General features: G+C 46.9%; 1 protein-coding gene and 1 non-coding gene across 2 annotated transcripts; both read left to right on the top strand.

The window, feature by feature from the left end:
* Window positions 1-200: 200 nt before the first annotated feature.
* On the top strand, window positions 201-274 carry TRNAT-AGU (transfer RNA threonine (anticodon AGU)). Its single transcript has one exon. It is a non-coding gene; the product is annotated as a tRNA-Thr (tRNA).
* A 10597-nt stretch (window positions 275-10871) lies between these two features.
* On the top strand, window positions 10872-15334 carry LOC127757286 (cellulose synthase-like protein D4). The gene is made up of 2 exons (XM_052282784.1): window positions 10872-12141; window positions 12394-15334. The coding sequence occupies exons 1-2, from the start codon at window positions 11162-11164 to the stop codon at window positions 15059-15061; spliced, it is 3648 nt and encodes a 1215-aa protein (XP_052138744.1). The 5' UTR covers window positions 10872-11161; the 3' UTR covers window positions 15062-15334.
* Window positions 15335-15634: the final 300 nt, after the last annotated feature.

Raw genomic sequence — 15634 nt, 5'->3', positions numbered from 1 at the left:
TTTTAATAAGACGAACGGTTAAACATATGCTAAAAAGTCAACGGTGTCAAATATTTTGAAATGGAGGGAGTATTATATATCTACGAATTTCACATCAATTTTAACATTATGAATTCTAAAATTGGGTCTGAGGAGTGCTGACCAGAGTGTGATAAGTTTGACAGCTTTTTTATATCATTTCACAGAAAACTTGGCAGGCAGCTCTCGTAGCTCAGTTGGTTAGAGCACCCGTTTAGTAAGCGGGAGGTCTTGAGTTCGACTCTCAACGAGAGCAAAATATTGTTTTACTTTTCTGTGCATGATGAATTCCCATTCAAAATTTAATTTTATTTTCCTGTGCATAATGAATGCCCATTCAAAAATTTATCACTGTGCAGGAGTAAGTACATTCTAAATCACTGTTTAATTAGTTGCAACCTCTTTCTTTTTGAATAAAGATCCAGCGAAGAAACTCTTGCCCTGAATACAAGCAAGAACGGAAGAAGCGTGTATATATAGCAGCGAGTCTGAACAGTCCATCTCATGCAAGTCTGAACATTTTGACAGCTAGTGATATTTTGGTAAATTCAAATTTGTACACGACACATCCATTTACATGATTTCACTCGAAATGCCCGGCAGTATGGTAGTAGTAGTTGTTGTAGAGTTTAATAGGCCAACATGTGATACTTTTCTCATGTCTTCCCTGGTCCTCCCCAATCAAATTACTACCATGGTACTCTGTAATTCTGAATTATCATTCTGCATTCTATCACAGCTCACTAGCTAGAGAATGTGTAGTGCGTACCCCCATCCCGTCTCCCCAGAGCACCCGCGTCGTCCCCTCACGAGTCATCGCACGCCCTGGCTAAGGGACGCAGCTCTATCTCCTTTTCGGCCAGGGGACAGACAGAAGGGACGCAATGCAGGGATGGGCGCCACAGGCGACGGTCTCTCCAGCCACCATATTCCCCTTCCACCCCTCAACTCTCTCTCTCACCCACCCCCCTCGAGACTGTGGGCGGTATTTTGGGAATTTTTTACATGGGGTTTCTTTAGGCTAGGACACCCACCGTGGATTAAAGTACCTTCAACCAGTTGCTTCAAATTTTGAAGAGCCAATCTAAGTGTGGCTTTGGTTGTAAGATGAGTGTCCCTGATAATGCTCTCAGTTAGTGACGGCATGGCTTTGGTTGTACATGCCCTTATGGATAGTGTGTACTACCGTGTGTACTTTCCATCTGTGCTGTTATTGCCTTTGCTGTCACAACTCGGAAGGGATCTCCTCCTTCATGCTCTGAAATACTCCATATTGATTCATAAGACGAGGTTAACAGCCAATTGAACCGAACAAAATGAAGGGGCTTCTTTGGTTTACTACCGTGTCAAAATCTATTGCAGATTTTTGTAGTGCCATTTTTTTTTCCAACTTATGTGCGATTGACATATTTTAGCAAATACTATTCAAAGTACCGAAAATTTGGTAGAGTAAACTTCACACCAAAATGTCCCGAATATGATTAGTACTCAACTGATCAATAACTCAACTTCTTCTTTTCGTTTTTGTTTTTTCTTTTCAAAAAGAAGTGAATAACCGAACATCACTTGATCAGTAGTCATATACTGAATTACTTATAATGCTTCCATATGACATAGTAAAAAATAATTTATGAATAAAACGTTTATATATGTACTACTACTATTAGTAACTAGCAAGGTAGCCCACGCATTCGTGCGGGCATGCGTCGTACGCTAAGCTGGAGACACTTATAAGAGCTACGATTTCTCCATAAATTATTTTTGTTGGCATTAATTGCTTTTATAATTTTCTAACCTATGAGCTTTATCTTATATCATATTTTAGTAATATCTACAAGTAATTATTTATAATCTTCTCCATCATTTGAAAAGTAGCTAGAATTATTTTCTTTAGAAAACATGTCAACAAAAGATAAAGTAAGGTTTTTTTTCTTTTTTTTAATTGCATATATATTATCATGGTTTAATAGAGGAGAATTGGGTGGGACATGAAGCTCCACTAAATGTATGGGTTTATATAGCTGTAGGATCGAGGAGGCCGACTAGAGGGGGGGGTGAATAGGCGGTTTTAAAACTTAATGGCACTTAAACAAAACTAACCTAAGTTGCTAGGCAAGGTGAGGTGCAAGGTTAACTAAGCAACTAAGTTAAGTTTTGCAAACCTAAGTGATATGGGCTCAAATATGTCTCTATGAATGTAAATAGCACAAATGTAAATGCAACAAATAAATGAGACAAGAGACAAGGAATTTTTCACCGAGGTTCGGAAACTCGCCGGTTTCCTAATCCCCGTTGAGGCGAGCCCAACTCCACCGCTCAACCACGAAGCCACCGCACGCCCCCTTCGTCAAGGGGTGGGCAAGACGGGAGCCGGCCCACGGAGAGGACTACCCAAGCCTCGATCACTCGGGGTAGTTCTTCCTTCACTCCGAAGGTGGTGAACTCCAAACCACTCACAAACGGTGCCGGGCCTCCTCCACAATCTCCTCGGAGAGGTCACCGGGCAACACCTCCACAAGCCGTCTAGGAGGCGGCAACCTCCAAGAGTAACAAGTCTAGGATGCTTACCGAGGATGATCAAGTGCCACACTAGTTATAACAATGAAGCAATGCACTTGGATTGGCTTAACTCACTCTCCAACACATCACTAGATAAACTAAGTGCACAAGGGTGTGAGAGCTCTTGCAAGGGTTCAAGATAATGTGATGGAGTGCCAAAACCTTACCCTTGCTGCTGGGGAGTGGGTATATATACCCCCAACCACCAAAACTAGCCATTGGAACCGAAATCCCCAACTTTGTGCTCTGCCAGTCAGACTGCCGTTGTGAGGCCGGTCAGATCGGACTACTTTGTAACGGCTAGAAAACTAGCCGTTACAAGGCAATCATTGAGCCTACTCAACCTGGCCGGTCTGACCGCAGTGTAGTGGCCGGTCAGACGTCCACGGCTCGGTCAGACCGCCGTCGGCTCGGTCTGACCGGTTGCGGCTCTGGCGGCTCTGTATCGCTACCAAAAATCAGACCAGTGCAACAGACCAGTGGGGCCGGTCAGACCGGCCTTACCACGCCGGTCAGACCGGCTAACAGACCCGGTCAGACCGGCCTAAGGCCCACGGTCAGACCGCAGGTCACTTTTCAGCTCAACTGACCGTTAGTAAAACGACGATATCTCTTGACTCGGGTCTCGGAATTTAGCGTTCTTGGACTCTATGGAAAGCTTATTCAAAGGGCCATACAACCCATGAAAAATCCATCCAAGAAACACAACTTAAGTCAAGGATAAAGGGCTCACACTCCAAAGGATATCCACCGGACATACCCACAAGATGTCACTCACTCCTATTGGACATGCCCACTTCTCTCTTGGTTTAGGACTTGAGAAAATTCATCACACTTGGTTAGACAAGCCCACAAAATGCACCTACATGCATATGAACTAATATGGCACAAGATCATCCACAAGCTCGCTTCATAGACCTCTCTTGATAGTACGACGCATATTTAGCAAATCCGGTCTACACCAAACACCAAGACCGGGAAAAGACTAAGAAAATATTCTTAGCTACATTATACCTTTGCCTTGCGCCATCCATCTTGGGGTCAAGCTTGAGCCGAGATCAACACTTGTGACCATCCGGTTGAACCATGTTTATGCCGAGGTCTTGTCCATCCTTTGTCAAGACTTTATTCTCATCACAAGCTTGACTTCATTCTTGCCAACATGACGATGTCCTTGGCTTGGTGACCACTAACCCATGGTGTCATTCATTAGCCTCATCGTAGTGGGACCTATTCCTTTTCACACCTCAAAGGAGAACATTAGTCTCAACAAATCGGTTGTCATCCTTCACTTGATGACCAACCGGTTGCATATGAAAGATATGGATATGTTTGTTGAGTATTCATTAACATCACAAGTGTCATATACTCGTATGCAAGCTCAAGTGCAAAGATCCGATATAAATAATAGGTGAACAACATGGATCTAGAACATGCACAATAAATGTATAGGATTTGATCCCCCTAAATATATGCATACAAATAAATATACAAGAGATGCAAGTGTATGCATAATTAGAGAATGACCAATGGGGGTTTATCCTATACATATAGAGAAGGCATATGTAGTAATGATGTAGACCAACATAAAACATATACCTTCATGATCTCCATGTTCTCAATGTAAATGAGACTAAATAAGATAACATTCGAGTAAACATTAGTCTCACACTTATATATCAATAACATAGAAATCATATATATGAACCTATCAAAAAGTAGGAGATAAGAAGTGGTACATATCGTTTTATCTCCATGCATTTCATCCTTGTCATAATTAAGGCCCATCACAAAAGAATGCATGTCTTCCACATCTCATTATCGGGAAATAACCTAGTAGACAACTTATGCAAAAGAGAGGTTAATCCCATAAACATCGGTTTATCATCTATCACCAAAGTAACAATTACACAAATTGTTTAATCCAAAATCTTTCAATCTTTTCTCTCTTTGGTGATGGATAATAACCCGATATAAGCAATATAGAGAGATGAGATGAAAAATGATTTCAAATCAAGATAGAAATCTTATAATAAACAAAATATAGAATAAGCTCCCCCTCAAGATGTGCATACATATGGATATGAAGGAACACATATGCACATAATCAATAAAGATCAAATAGGAAGCTCACACTATATTTTGGATCCACAAGAGAGACCAAGTTAGAATATGTGAAGTTTAATACATACCTCTCATCATTTTTACTTTCATATCCAAATGAGACTAGTCAAAGAAAGGCTCATAAAAACGTTAGTCTCATATAATTAGATTTGTCATTAATATAACTTACAATAGCCTAATATAACTGATGTATTTTGAGAGGTGATCCATCTATAAACATTTCATGTACAGTAGGTCAGAGTCTCTACATAGCCTAACATGAATACTATAATGACAAAACATAATTGTGCTGTATTAATTTTGAAATGTTATAGTATTCATATTACTATAGCATGAATACACATTTGTTTTTTATATAAGAGTGATCCAACGATAAGAAATAATGGTTCCACCGGTTTAAAAGTCATAGGACTATTCCAAAAATATAGCTTAAAAATTATGTGTGTTTAAAATTCAATATTATTGCAAAGTGAGTGTAGCTCAACTGGTTAGGTTCCTTGTATTGGAACTTGCCACCGGGTTCAAGTCCTAGACTTTGACATGGGTGCTCACATTTACGACTAATTATTCTTTCAGTGGTGGGTGGCGTATCCATCGACAGCGAGACGCCCGTGGTGATTTCTTAAATCTCAAAATATGTCGTCTAATCTTTTAGAGATATTCAAAATGGGGGTAAGCTATGTGTTTGTGAGTTAATAGGGGTGAGTGTGCGTCCATTAAGTTGTGAGCGCCTACGTTTGTTGTGTATTTCTAAAAAAACATTCATAGGGGTAGGCTATGTATTTATGCGTTCATAGGGGTGAGTGTGCATGTGTTGTGAGTACCTATATTTGTAATATGTTTCTAAAAATACCAAACATTATTGATTGTTTTTCTTTTAGTTTAAGATCTAAACAATATGACGGGGATGGGCAGTGTTGTGCGCATGTGAGGGTGAGGAGGAGGTGGAAGAGATTTTATTTTTGTAATTTTTCTAAATGATTTAAGTGATAGCCGATAATGGGGTGCTTCATTTTTTTAAAGAATTTCTAAGATACTTTCTTTGCTTTATAGGACGTGGCACACGACGATTTAAGATTATGTTTAAGAAATAGATCTAATAGTTAAAAATAATGGATACATCAATTTAGTTGTATTTTTTATCTTAGGACATGATAGAGAGTGACTTATGAACGCTCGTTAGGATATTATTTTTTAAGATAGATATTATGGGTCCTAGTTTTGAGTTATATATTTTTATAAATACATTTAATTTTAGATTGATTAGAAAATACTTTGGGTGTTGTATTTTCTAATTAAACCACTTAGATTGTTTTAAATTGTTCTACTCGAAGTATATGTTATTAATCAGAAGGTTTAAAAATCTACTTGATATTTTCTTCAAAATGTATGAATCAGTGAACAATAGTTAGTCCATAGAATATATATGACACAAAGTGATGAATTTCTTTAATAATATACTTAACTTAGATCTTCAATTTTAAATTTTATAGTAAATAATCTAATGGTGTGCACCAATTAAAAACTAGCTATATGATTTAGATAATATAGTAGTTTAAAATTAGTTTTCATAAAACATTTTTTCCATCTAACTAAAAGAGAAAAATAGGAGAGAAAGAAAATAGGTGGGGAGGCACGTATGTACCGAATGGGAGGGGTGGATATGCGGGGCTTGTTTTCTTATCCTTTTCTATTTGATAAACAAATCTAATGATAGAAAATAATGGGTTATAAAATATTTTTTCCATCTAACAAATTGAGGAAAATAGGAGAGAAGGAAAATTGGTGGGACTGGGGAGGTACATACTGGTCGGAGTAAGTACGGGGGGTTTGAGATATGGGGGCCTTTTTTTTGTTTTTATCCTTATCTATTTGGATAGATAAATCTAATGATAGAAAACAATGGGTCCACTGCATATTAGTGAAAATCGACGGATGGATGTTTTGTTTATTCTCAGATTTTTTGTGATTTTCTTAAATTTATTAAAATGCCACGTGGTGGCGTAGGAGCATTTAAAGGAGTGCCACGTGACGACTTGAGAGCGTTTATAGCACATGTGCAGGCACCTTACTTATTTAGTGATGATTAAAATTTTATTATAAATCCTTATGTGGAAATGACTTTTTAAAGGAAAAAGTCTGAATTACACCCTTAAACTACAACGACGGTACGAATTGTCCCGGTTATATATAAACTCATTTATCACCATCGTTTATAAACATATGAGTTCATATATTTTTTGTTTTGTTTTTTCTTTTATTATACATTTGATTCACCTATGCATGTTCATGGGTATTATAAGATAGAATAATCTATATTGTCGAAATTATTTGTGCTAATTATTAACATTATATAGATGAGAATGACATAATTAAAAAAAGATATAATGTGGTTCCATAAGACACTTTCATTGAATGTGTATATGTTTTTTCTGGCAAATACTAAGCATGTACTTGTTCCTCTTTTTTGGAGACAAATATTTTTTTTCTCTTAGTGTAGGTCTGCGTATGTGTATTTATATGATGGATGTGCATACATTTATATATGCGCTCGTGAATGCCTTTTATATAATTAGTAAAAAAATACTTTCAAGAAAATTGGTGAGATGGCGTGAAGTGGTGCTGTGGCGACGTGGATTCTTTGACAATCTCGTCAGGAGTGGTCGCTACTCATATGCACAATTTGAGAAAAATCTCATAGCTGCAAAGAAAAAAAAGAAAGAGAAAACTACTTGATGCAGTTGATTGTATACACACTCTTCTTTTTTTTTCCCTTTATGATATGTCTTGTGTACGTACGTAGTGAGGGATTACTTGAATAGATATATATATAATGGTTGAAATAATATATCCACGGGTTTTGTATAAATAAATAGCTAGATTCTACCTTTTTATATATATTTTTATATAAGCACGGGTTATGTAATATATATAATACTTAATTAATCTTATGCTGATGATATGCTTTATTTTGTGTGTCCTAGATATGCTCATCCAATGAGGTAGCCCAAATAATTCCTAAAAGATAAAATGACATCCACATGTTGTGTGTATATATATATATATATATATATATATATATATATATATATATATATATATATATATATATATATATATATATATATATATATGATTGTTAATTTTTCCAAAAAAACATATGAACAAAGAAACATATAATATGTGAAAATACATTCATGATAAATTTAATAACATCATTTGGATATATCAGTATTACACAGTATGGAGTGAGTAAACTTTTAGAGTGTTACTCACAATTTAAATTGTTTTTTTTTAAATATATGTCCAATTTAACTATGCTCTCCAGTGATATACAATCATATAATCCACAATTTTAATTTATTATTATTATTATTATTATTATTATTATGGAAGATTCGATGAGATGCGCTATTTAGAATAAAACTTGAAATAACATGTACTTTTAGAACATAAAAAACATGGTTAACATGGATTTTTTTAGATTTTCATCTAATCTAAGTATACAAGAAGGAAAAAGGAAAAATACATATAGGGGATATGTACTTACATTGGGACGTACGGACGTACAGGTTCTATGGGGACACGTACGGCCGGGTAACGTGGTATTTTTTAAGATAGATTGATTTGGTATTTTCTTTAAATAAAGATCTAATAGTTAAAAATAATGGGTCCACCAGATTAATTGAAAACCAATGGCCAGATGTTTTTCTTTTTTATTAGAATTTCTAAGATTTATTAAAACGCCACGTGGCGAGCTAGGAGTATTTGTAGGGACGCCACGTGACGACTTAGGAGCGTTTGTAGGAAGTTTAATGGACTTTTAGTATATAATAGATAGATTTAAATGCTACTAATGATGAAAAAAATATTTGATGAAAAACATCAAAATCATCTCCAAATTTTGCTTTTAAAATTTAAATTTTGACAGTGACCGAATCTATATAGAGCAAACTATCGAGGTCCTGGCGCTAGAGTGATTTGATTTTTGAGATGCTCTGCAAAGCGTAGTACTCCAACGGCTGTGAGTGAGGACAGACAGTCAACTCGATCAGCAGATGGTGTTGACTTCGACAATCTGAGAGAAAAAAAAGTGACCGACGGTGGGGGCCCAGGTCGGTGATAGAGCCATCGGAACAACGGCTGGGATCCATCCATCATTTCCTCTGTAGCGAGATTCCATACTTTTTCAGTTCTTTGGACGACTCAGCATGTTGCGTCTTTGCTATGAATTTTTACACTTGGCATTCATGATGGTCTCCGTAGGAACTTACACACATGAATTTAGTGGGTGTTTGAGAGAAGGAGAGAGGAGAAATGAGAAAGGTGAAGATTGGGAATATAAATTAAATAAAGTTGAGTTATTAATGTATGAATAATTGAGTATTAATTATTTTAAAATTAAAAATAGATTAATATGATTTATTTAAAAACAACTTTCGTATAGATTTTTTTGAAAAAATACGCCATGTAGTAGTTCGGAAAGCGTGCGTGTGTAAAAAAACTTATCAAAATTGTACAACCTTCAGGCATGTTTGGCTATCTTAGCTGCCACAATGGTTGCGACTATGGCAATTTAAACCGGCTCCAGTAATTGCCACGGCCATGCTGTAGCTGCGACAACTAGCGCGTTCGAATGGAGCCGCTTCATGAAAGACCGACTAAGGGCATATACAATGTAAGCTACTCCTAGAGTGTCCTCACTAACTGAAGACACTCGTAGGGGAACTCAGCTCGTAATGGAGGACACCCCTGGATGGGCTTCTCAAAATCTGAAGCAACTTAATAGAGACACTCTAACCCACAATGGGTATCCCAGCCCACAAAGCCCCATATTTATTTTTACTACTCTACCCCTAATCTTTCTCTCTCCCGCCCCTCTTCTCTTTTTTTTCACCGCCGCAGGGGCCTCTCCCTCTCGCCGCCGCCGTCGCTCGCCTCTCCCGTCGCCGGTGGCCGTGAGAACGACGAGGAGGGCCGCCCTCCCATCGCCGGCGTCCACCGCCACTCCTCTCTCTCCCTCTCTCCCGTCGCCATCCTCCCCGGCATCCTCCGCCTCGCGCCATCGCTGGTCGGGGACGCCAGATCCAGCGCCGTAGTGGGTGGATCTGGGCCTCTCGCGGCCAGATCGGGGAGGATATGGTGGCAGGCAAGGCGCCGGCAGAGGAGACCGGGCAAGGCGTGCGATGGCCGGATCTCGTCGCCGTCGTCCCTGAGCGCGACGACCACCACCACGACGTCGTCCACGTGCTCCTCGGCGGCGAGCACAGGCGCCTCAAGCCCGTCGACGGCGCCGAGCTCGACCTCCGCCGCCCTACTCCCACTCCTCGCTGCCGCTCGTACCACTGCCTCCTCCCGCTCCTCGTCGCTGCTCTTGCCGGGCAGTTGCCGTGGCGGTGTAGGGCCCGAGAGAGGGGAACGGGCGAGAGAGAGAAAGAGAGAGAGGAGAGGGGTGGAAGGGGAATCCTATCGCTGGAGACACAGTGGCCACAGGAGCCCATCGGGGCAATGCGTCGCTTGCCTTCATCCCCTGGCAAAAAGACAACGAGAGACAGGTCCCCTAGCCAGGGCGCGCGTGGACTCGCGAGGGGACGACGCAGACAGAAATATTAACGGACGGCGCTAGGGGCACGACCTAGGGGTACCCATTGAAGATGGCCTAATGGGTCCTCTTGGAACCCGATTACACCAGGCCCACATGGCAGCCTCAATTAGTGCAAAGCTTCTTCTACCATACCAGAACCATCAAACATGTTAAGCAACAGTGCAACATGGGCAAAAACATTGATTACCCACCCCACAAAAAGCTTTGCTCTATTTTACCCACTAGATGAAGACAAAACAACCCCCAATCAGTAGCATCTCATCACCCAAATCACAAGATCCACACCCCACCCCCCCGGGCCCACCTGTCATCCTCCTCACGCCCAGGTGGTCCCCCACCTCAAGCTCAGGTGGGCCCCACACGAAGCATCTCCCCCTTCCAAACGGCTACTTCCATCTTCCACCCGAGGACCACCCCCCTCCCAACCTGAGGCTCCCCCTCCCCATCCCCGGCGCGCGCTCTCCCCAGTCAAATCTCAGCCGTCCGATCCCCCCATCCGACGGCCAGATCCCCCGACCGTTGCCGCTGAGGCTCCCGCCACGTCATCCCTCACTCGACCGTTGGGGCTCGCCGTTTCAAAAAAGTCGAGCTCGAATAAATCGGGATAAATCCCCTCGTTCCTCGAGCCCAATCGATTGCTCACTCATCGATCCCCTCCTCCATTCACATGAGAGATCCTCGAGATCCCTATAATTTCTCCCCCAATTCGTCGCGGCCAATCCTTCCCCCGAGCTCGAGCTGATCGGCGTGAGCTTTTTCTCGCCGGAGTTGAGCTGAGCCCGGCGGTTTTCGGGTGTGGATTTGAGCTTGAGCTGAAGTGAAGTGAGCTTGTGGTTTTGAGGTGATTTGTGGGTGATGTCGCGGCGGCTGTCGTTGCCGGCGGGGGCGCCGGTGACGGTGGCGGTGTCGCCGGTGCGGAGCCCGGGGGGTGACGCGGTGGTGAGGAGGGGGAGCGGGCTGACGTCCCCCGTGCCGAGGCACTCGCTCGGGTCGTCCACCGCCACGCTGCAGGTGTCGCCGGTGAGGCGGAGCGGCGGGAGTAGGTACCTCGGCGCGTCGAGGGATGGCGGCGCCGATGAGAGCGCCGAGTTCGTGCACTACACCGTGCACATCCCGCCCACGCCCGACCGGGCGACGGCGTCCGTGGCGAGCGAGGCGGAGGCGGCGGCGGAGGCCGAGGAGGTGCACCGGCCGCAGCGGAGCTACATCTCCGGGACGATATTCACCGGGGGGCTCAACTGCGCCACGCGCGGCCACGTGCTCAACTTCTCCGGCGAGGGCGGCGCCACCGCCGCCTCCAGGGCGGCGGCGTCGGGGAACATGTCGTGCAAGATGCGCGGGTGCGACATGCCCGCGTTCCTCAACGGCGGCCGCCCGCCGTGCGACTGCGGGTTCATGATCTGCAAGGAGTGCTACGCGGAGTGCGCCGCGGGCAACTGCCCCGGTTGCAAGGAGGCCTTCTCCGCGGGCTCCGACACCGACGAATCCGACTCCGTCACCGACGACGACGACGACGAGGCCGTCTCCTCCTCCGAGGAGAGGGACCAGCTGCCGCTGACATCCATGGCGAGGAAATTTTCCGTGGTGCACTCCATGAAGGTCCCCGGCGCCGCCGCCAACGGCAACGGCAAGCCGGCCGAGTTCGACCACGCCCGCTGGCTCTTCGAGACCAAGGGCACCTATGGCTACGGCAACGCTCTCTGGCCCAAGGACGGGCACGCCCATAGCGGCGCTGGCTTCGTCACCGCCGACGAGCCCCCCAACTTCGGCGCCCGCTGCCGCCGCCCCCTCACCAGAAAAACCAGCGTCTCCCAAGCCATTCTCAGCCCCTACAGGTACCAAATCCTCCTCAAAATTTGAACAATTTCAACAAATTTTACCAAATTTGAGCAAATTGGTTAGCATTTTGAGGTGGATTTGTTTTTGATTAGGTTGAATTTTGAACAATTTCAACAAAATTTACCAAGTTGGTTAGCATTTTGAGGTGGATTTGTTTTTGATTAGGTTGAATTTTGAACAATTTCAACAAATTTTACCAAATTTGAGCAAATTGGTTAGCATTTTGAGGTGGATTTGTTTTTGATTAGGTTGTTGATTGCGATTCGGCTGGTGGCGCTGGGGTTCTTCCTCGCGTGGAGGATTCGACATCCGAATCCGGAGGCGGTGTGGCTGTGGGCGATGTCGGTGGCGTGCGAGGTGTGGTTCGCCTTCTCATGGCTGCTCGACAGCCTCCCCAAGCTCTGCCCCGTCCACCGCGCCGCCGACCTCGCCGTCCTCGCCGAGCGGTTCGAGTCGCCGACGGCGCGCAACCCCAAGGGCCGCTCCGACCTCCCCGGGATCGACGTGTTCGTCACCAGCGCCGACCCGGAGAAGGAGCCGCCGCTGGTCACCGCCAACACCATCCTCTCCATCCTCGCCGCGGACTACCCCGTCGAGAAGCTCGCTTGCTACCTCTCCGACGACGGCGGCGCGCTGCTGTCGTTCGAGGCGCTCGCCGAGACGGCCAGCTTCGCGCGCACGTGGGTGCCATTCTGCCGCAAGCACGGCGTCGAGCCGCGGTGCCCCGAGGCGTATTTCGGCCAGAAGAGGGACTTCCTCAAGAACAAGGTGCGCGTCGACTTCGTCCGCGAGAGGCGGAAGGTGAAGCGCGAGTACGACGAGTTCAAGGTGCGGGTGAACTCGCTCCCCGAAGCGATAAGGCGGCGCTCCGACGCGTACAACGCCGGCGAGGAGCTGCGCGCCAGGAGGCGGCAGCAGGAGGAGGCCGCCGCCGCGGCTGCCGCCGGCAACGGCGAGCTTGGAGCGGCGGCGGTCGAGACCGCCGCCGTGAAGGCCACGTGGATGTCGGACGGCTCGCACTGGCCGGGGACGTGGACGTGCCCCGCGGCGGACCACGCCCGCGGCGACCACGCCGGGATCATCCAGGCGATGCTGGCGCCGCCGACCTCGGAGCCGGTGATGGGAGGCGAGGCGGCGGAGTGCGGCGGGCTGATCGACACCACGGGCGTGGACGTCCGCCTCCCGATGCTGGTGTACGTGTCGCGGGAGAAGCGCCCGGGCTACGATCACAACAAGAAGGCTGGCGCCATGAACGCGCTGGTGCGGACGAGCGCCATCATGTCGAACGGGCCCTTCATCCTCAACCTCGACTGCGACCACTACGTGCACAACTCGTCGGCGCTCCGGGAGGGGATGTGCTTCATGCTCGACCGCGGCGGCGACCGCGTGTGCTTCGTCCAGTTCCCGCAGCGGTTCGAGGGCGTCGACCCCAGCGACCGGTACGCCAACCACAACCTCGTCTTCTTCGACGTGTCCATGCGCGCCATGGACGGGCTTCAGGGCCCCATGTACGTCGGCACCGGCTGCGTCTTCCGCCGCACCGCGCTGTACGGCTTCAGCCCGCCCCGCGCCACCGAGCACCATGGCTGGCTCGGCCGCAGGAAGATCAAGCTGTTCCTCACCAAGAAGAAGAGCATGGGCAAGAAGACGGACAGGGCCGAGGACGACACCGAGATGATGCTGCCGCCGATCGAGGACGACGACGGCGGCGCCGACATTGAGGCCTCGGCTATGCTACCGAAGCGGTTCGGCGGGTCGGCGACGTTCGTGGCGTCGATACCCGTGGCGGAGTACCAGGGTCGGCTGCTGCAGGACACCCCCGGGTGCCACCACGGCCGCCCTGCGGGCGCGCTCGCTGTGCCGCGCGAGCCGCTCGACGCGGCGACGGTGGCGGAGGCCATCGGCGTGATCTCCTGCTTCTACGAGGAGAAGACGGAGTGGGGGCGGCGCATCGGGTGGATCTACGGCTCCGTCACCGAGGACGTGGTCACCGGCTACCGGATGCACAACCGCGGGTGGCGCTCCGTCTACTGCGTGACGCCGCGGCGCGACGCGTTCCGCGGCACGGCGCCGATCAACCTCACCGACCGCCTCCACCAGGTGCTCCGGTGGGCGACGGGCTCCGTCGAGATCTTCTTCTCCCGCAACAACGCCCTCTTCGCCTCGCCGCGGATGAAGCTGCTGCAGCGCGTCGCCTACTTCAACGCCGGGATGTACCCCTTCACCTCCGTGTTCCTCCTCGCCTACTGCCTCCTCCCGGCCGTCTCCCTCTTCTCCGGCAAGTTCATCGTGCAGCGACTCAGCGCCACCTTCCTCGCCTTCCTCCTCGTCATCACCCTCACCCTCTGCCTCCTCGCCCTGCTCGAGATCAAGTGGTCCGGGATCACGCTCCACGAGTGGTGGCGCAACGAGCAGTTCTGGGTGATCGGCGGCACCAGCGCGCACCCGGCCGCCGTGCTGCAGGGCCTACTCAAGGTGATCGCCGGCGTGGACATCTCCTTCACGCTGACCTCCAAGCCGGGGAACGGCGGCGGCGACGGCGGGGTCGGCGGCGAGGGGAACGACGACGAGGCGTTCGCGGAGCTGTACGAGGTGAGGTGGAGCTACCTGATGGTGCCGCCGGTGACGATCATGATGGTGAACGCGGTGGCGATCGCGGTGGCGGCGGCGAGGACGCTGTACAGCGAGTTCCCGCAGTGGAGCAAGCTGCTCGGCGGCGCCTTCTTCAGCTTCTGGGTGCTGTGCCACCTCTACCCGTTCGCCAAGGGCCTCCTCGGCCGCCGCGGCCGCGTGCCCACCATCGTCTTTGTCTGGTCGGGCCTCATCTCCATGATCATCTCCCTCCTCTGGGTCTACATCAGCCCGCCCGCCGGCGCCCGGGAGCGCATCGGCGGCGGCGGATTCAGCTTCCCATAGCCGAAGAAGAAGAAGAAGAAGAAAGAAGTTATTTATCAGTAGTGTAGTGGTGTCGAGTTCAGTTTCTTGAAGCTCTGAACTTTCTGAAGCTCACATGAAGGAGTGCTTGCTTCATGGGGCGTGTTGTCAAATTCAGTTCAGTAAAAGTACTTTTACCGAAGTATTAGGTGTGATTAAGCGATTGTTTGTGTATCAATTAAGTTACTTGTGATTAATTGATACTGATTATGTATCAACTATTGGAGACATGTCATATGATTATCTGTAACTGTATATTGTGTGTGTGACGTCTGTGCTAGGAAAATTTCAGCAGGAAAGCAAGCAGCAATTTCCTCTGAATTCAGGCCTGGTTTAGTTCCCAACTTTTTCTTCAAACTTCCAACTTTTCCATCACATCAAAACTTTCCTACACATACAAAAACTTTTCCGTCACATCGTTCCAATTTCAATCAAACTTCCAATTTTGGCGTGAACTAAACAAACGGAGGGCCGAAATTTCCAGTGACCGACAGACAGAAAGATTACCTTTTGTTTTGTTTTCAGTCTTTTTCAGACCTTGTCTGTTTTGGAACA

The sequence above is a fragment of the Oryza glaberrima genome, chromosome 12 (assembly GCF_000147395.1).
Source record: "Oryza glaberrima chromosome 12, OglaRS2, whole genome shotgun sequence".
Taxonomy (NCBI): domain Eukaryota; kingdom Viridiplantae; phylum Streptophyta; class Magnoliopsida; order Poales; family Poaceae; genus Oryza; species Oryza glaberrima.
The sequence above is the reverse complement of the archived record's forward strand: the minus strand, read 5'-3'. Positions and strand labels throughout refer to the sequence as shown.